The 5,532-nt window shown below is 42.9% G+C and overlaps 1 protein-coding gene across 1 annotated transcript in view; it reads left to right on the top strand.

The window, feature by feature from the left end:
- The first annotated feature begins 4,158 nt into the window (after positions 1–4,158).
- The window catches only part of LOC103368013 (extracellular serine/threonine protein kinase FAM20C-like), a 44,779-nt gene continuing 43,405 nt past the window's right edge, over positions 4,159–5,532 (top strand). Inside the window, exon 1 of the mRNA XM_008296241.1 lies at positions 4,159–4,676. Within this exon, the coding sequence (XP_008294463.1) occupies positions 4,159–4,676 (518 nt within the window). The remainder of the gene's footprint in view (positions 4,677–5,532) is intronic.

The following is a 5,532-nucleotide window of genomic DNA, read 5'->3' on the forward strand; positions in this document are numbered from 1 at the left end:
ATGACGGCGTATTATCTGACTGAACAATCCCACAGATTGGCTACATTCAGACTGCAGGACTTAATGCTCAATGAGGATTTTTTTGTGGGTGGTTGCCAGTCTCTGGCACCGTTATTTTGAAGATTGAAGACTGAAAAGTTTGGGAACCTCTGATGTATACTATGTCAAATGCAGTTTGCCAAAAATACCAAGATGTCCATTTTGCATTTTGCAGTGTGCAAGCTGGCATGCCGACCTGTCCAGGTGTCCACTGCCTTCACCCTGAGTCAGCTGGGATAGAGTCCAGCCCACTGCAACACTGTATAGATGATGGATGGATGGATGGAAGTTGGCATGCTTTTCCGGCTATTCTGATCCACAATTGTCTGCACACATATAAGATGGTATCTGGCTCAAGTATTAACACACTTGACCCTCTGAGGGGCACTCACAAGAATAGCATCTCATTTAACAGACCTGAGCAAGACAGTCACAGCTCAAGACAACAAATGTCCAAACTGTATGCATACAACATGCAACAGTCTTTGTAAGGGCGGCTGCAGGACAAACCGAAAGGGCAAAAAATAAAAGGATGTGATTTCAAATGCAGCCACTGAAAGCTGACGGTAACATCTCAGTTTCTTTGTTCTCTTCCTTTCTCAATATGCCACACATGTTTCTACCAAAACCCAACACAGCCCAACTACAACCCTGTCTGTGATACCTCTCTATCTATGTACCAAGAAAATGCTCTGTTTAATTGCAAAAACATTCCTTTAAAACTAACAATAAACTTCCTGTGAGACACTCTAAAATCGTCCCGATCCTTTGTGTATTCAGTTTTCATAGAAATAAACTGAGAGTCACTCAAGAGAGACTCATTTTTTAACAAGATATGTACCACACACATGCAAAAATAGAATTTAATTCTTCCAGTCTCCAAGACTTTCAGTCCCACTGAGGTTTTTATAATATTCTTTTGCTTTTCTTCATTTGCATTGAACTCATGCTGTTATCCAAAATTTCAATGTTCTTTGACTGCTTATGAATAATAATAAACATCACCACCTGTGAGAATACAAGAATAAAGCTCGAACCAAATCTGTTCGATCCCCTCCATTTAGACGACACGGACGAGTCGTCTTCTTGTCATCTGCACAGATACAGTCACATGGGTGTGACACATGCATTTTTCAAGTGTCTCATATCATTCCTTCATATCATTCACGTGGATTGCTCTGTTTGAACACACTCACAGACTTTAAAGAGCCATACTTCACAGAAACTGCGTATCCTGCGGGACTCTCCACGAGGCCTGAGGTGCCTGAATCAAAGTCTCATCGCAAACACACACGCGGAATACGAAACATCTGTCTCGCCCACTGCCTGGTTAAGGAGCCTTCTTCCATGATGCCTCCAACAGACTGAAGATAATTTACTGTGTATGTGTGTGATTAGTGTATTTACACAGTCATTTCCAAGTAACACACACGCTGTTGCTTCTGCTCTGCCTCTTGTTTTTGTTCCTCTCACAGAAATATTCAGACAAAATTTGTTCCGCAGCCAAAATCAAGAAGTTCCCTGATTCAGTGGTTCTCAAACGTTTTCTGCCTTCAGAGGACAAAAATCTTTCAGTGACTTAAATAGTCAGGAAATGAACCAGTTTAAATTTACTGAAATTAAATATCATGAGCAGTCAAATAGTGCAGCAACAACCTGCTCAGTGATCAGTGAAAGTCTCCTCAGTCATTGTTGACACCACATCAAGAGCAGTGGGGAGCAGGAGATCCTCAGCTACTGGATGTGGTTTCTTGTGATTCTGTTACAGGGCTCCAGACTAACTTTCCCAGTTGTAGCACTGATGCTACCAACTTTCTTCATTGGTCGCACCAGCTAGTGATTTGGTCACCTCACTCCATTATTTTGGTTCAGCACACAGCTATTAATGCACCATGCAGCTGATTAATAGCTGTTTTTGCATAACTTAGTTAGGCTTCAATGATTCTCAGTGATACAAGACTTGATATTTGTAAAATGTTTTAACCTTAAAATATATTTATTTTGTCACCAAGCCTCTTCTGATATCAGTCATTAACCGGACACAGGCTAAACAACTGCTGAAAATGCCCATGGGTAGATGCTACAGTTTACTGATGTTCCCTGAACGCCTCATGGGCTGCTCCAGTAGATTTTACCGATGTTCCCTGAATGCCTCATATGCTGCTCTGGTAGATGCTACATTGTACCAATATTTTCTGAACGCCGCACATGCTGACCTGGTAGATGCTACATTGTACCGATGTTCCCTAAACGCCTCACATGCTGCTCAGATAGATGCTAAATTTTACCGATGTTCCATGAACTCCTCACATGCTGCTATGGTAGATGCTACATTGTACCGATGTTCCTAAAACGCCTCACATGCTGCTAGATGCTAGATGCTACATTTTACCGATGTTCCCTTAACGCCTCGCACGCTGCTACGGTAGATGCTATAGTGTACTGATGTTTCCTGAACGCCTCGCATGCTGACCTGGTTGATGCTTCATTGTACCGATGTTCCCTAAACGCCTCACATGCTGACCCGATAGATGCTACATTGTACCGATGTTCCCTGAACGCCTCACATGCTGCTAGATGCTAGATGCTACATTTTACCGATGTTCCCTGAACGCCTCACATGCTGCTCAGGTAGATGCTGCCAGGTGTGTTCAGTGCAGCTCCTCTGACAGGTGAGTGACCAAACATTTGTTGGAAAACAGTGGAAAGCGCGTTCTACACAGATTTGCTCAAGTTGAAAAGTTTTAATGATGAACAGAGATTTCGTTTTAATTTTTGTTGTCAGTACTTCTTAAATTTACATTCTAGTCACAAACTAGTCACGGAAAAAAGGGTCGTCAACCAAAAGTTTTGGTTCACAAACTTAACACTGCCCCGGTGTCAGACTTGCCCCTCGTGGCATCGCACCTATTTGAGACGGACTGCCCTAAATTAAACTTTGAGTCAACAGAAAAATAACAGATAATGTAATAGTTGTAGTGCCGTGTTTTGCAAAAATGAATTGCCGTGTTGTTGTATCACTTCTTGCCTCTCATGAGCTTGTCCATATGTTTTAGACGAGTTTGTATCTACTCATGAATAACTGTGCACACTTCATTTTGACACATGTAAATGTACAAGAGATTCTTCATCCCTATATTGACATCAGGGCAGCAGCACATCTGAATGTTTCAACAGAAATGAAGCATTTTTCTGCCCACAGAGGAGAGAGCCAACTCCGCTTGGAAAGTGTTGAAATGGAGGACAGAGGTCATTCCACAGCAGCAAGCATATAGCCTTGCTTTCTTTGTGAAATAAAAAAAAATATGATTTTGTATTGATTTACCCTGAACTGCATCTTTAAACTCATATTTTAAAATTCAAAAGCAATATCGAAAAGATAAGTGTCTCTTTCAACCCACAGGATGCGTCGAGTGCAGCTTGTTGGATCATCAGGTTTGGTAGGTGGTGATGTTTGTGGGCAAACAGACTAATTGTCATACACTACATGCACACACACTAAATTCATTTTTTTCTTTCTTTCTCTATTTGCTTTTGTAGGAGAGTCAAAGATGAGTCACATACCACAAGACAAATGCAGTGTGGAAAAAAAGGTCTCGTTTTGAAGAGACGAGTAAACACATTGATTTGTGTCACGTTAACCTGGCACCACTCCCTACCTGAGCCTGGGAGCAACTATAGAACATGACAAATAACAGAGCAAAGGCTGACTGGATGCAGGATAGAGTCTCTTCTTTTTTGTTTTTGGGAAAAACAGCAACAGGACCCGAGAGGTGTCAGGAAGCACTAAAAAGGAAGTAAGTCACTTTTTGCTTGTCTCTGTATGAAACCATTTGTACAATGACTTGACTAATGCAATGCAAGGTCATATGAGAATGGGATCAGCTATGAGTGTATTAGCATTGGCTATTTGACAATAGTGTAAAAAGCTTCCTCAAAACCTTTATCAGCACCATGTACTTCAGTTAATTTGCCCGATGCTGCTACCTTAATTTTTATATCGCTCGACACTCTTCTCCTGATACATTTTTAAAAAATCTTCTTCACAACATTTTTTCAGTTTCTTTTCTTCCCTTCATGCATTCACTCCTGACCTTCTCTTGCTCTCCTTTCAGTAGGATGATGCGGTGTATGCGGCGTCGCTCCAGGACAATCTGTCTGTCCTTGGCCTTCATCACCATTTTCCTCCACCTCCTCCTGGTCCTTGTCTCGCTTTCCATTTACCACCAGCCCTGTGACCCCCCACCGCCTCCCAGGACGGACATCCTCAGAGACCTGGCACGCACCAACTACACTTCTGCGGGGGTTAGTGGAGGTCCAGCTGAGCCACCAACTGATACGCTACAAAGACGTTTTTCCAACAAAGATGCCAAAAGGGGTGCCAAAGGTCACAAACAAACACTTACTGACAAAGGCTGGTCGGTGAAAGGAGGTAAAAATGCCTCGGTCGGTTTGGCAGGCAGCGTGGCTCCTCATGACTCCAACCGAGCTGAACCTTTGGAGTCGGACTTGTCAAAGCTGGAGGCGCTGTTTGACCATCCACTTTACAACATACCTGGCCCGGCCATCCCTGAGGAGGACCGGCTGTTGAAAGTGAAACCAAAGGTGAAGGCTACTGAGAAGAGCTCACAGATGTGGTCAGTATGATACAGTTAATGTGCAAAATACTGTGTGCATGCTTGTATTTCTCCTTTGACAACATCACTACTTATTCCTAACCACTTTCCAGCTTTATTCAACTACATCAAGCATCTTTCAGTTCATATTCAATTCAATGCACTTTCATCCCCGCAAGGGCTAATACATGCCACGCTGCACTGCAAAGGAAAATACACCCAAAATATATTATGAGAAAAGAGGAAGCCAGAATAAATAAAAGCTATAAGTTAAACACAGTATTGGCAGCTCTGTGTGCAGTTCTGGTAATATTGCCCTTGGTGTCCTTGTATAGTCCTCATAAAAACGTGTACAGAACAAGATTTTCACCAGATGGATCAGACCGCAGGGAGCAGACACAGGCTCCTGTTGCTAAGGATGATTTATACATGTGACAGTGTTCCTGCTATAGGTTTCTCTAATGTGTCTGCAGTGTGTACACAGCTACTGCATGTTTTAGCATCTTCAGAAGTCCAAACAAATGGGCTACAGCCTTTGTAGATACAACACGAGTAACCTGCTCAGGGAGCTGTGTGTTTCTCATGGGCTCGTTCTGATGAAATTCCTGACCCGAGCAAGATTATTATGATGGATGCGAGACAAAAATATACACGTCATTTAATTTAAAGTGTGTGCTTTGTGTGTAAGTGGGGAAATCGGCTACATCTGAAGCTATCGAGTTGCAGGTGTCAGGTGTTCCAGGTGCCAGAATGAATTTAGTCAGAGTCCCTAAAGAGCAGGGGTCCCCAAAGTGTGGGTCGTGGCCCCACGGGGGGTCGCAAGACGCCAGGGGAGGGTCACAAGATGATTTTCAGGCTGTGTTTGAAACAGTTCCCT

Source organism: Stegastes partitus, unplaced genomic scaffold (assembly GCF_000690725.1).
Source record: "Stegastes partitus isolate 25-593 unplaced genomic scaffold, Stegastes_partitus-1.0.2 Scaffold1113, whole genome shotgun sequence".
In the NCBI taxonomy this organism is placed as follows: domain Eukaryota; kingdom Metazoa; phylum Chordata; class Actinopteri; family Pomacentridae; genus Stegastes; species Stegastes partitus.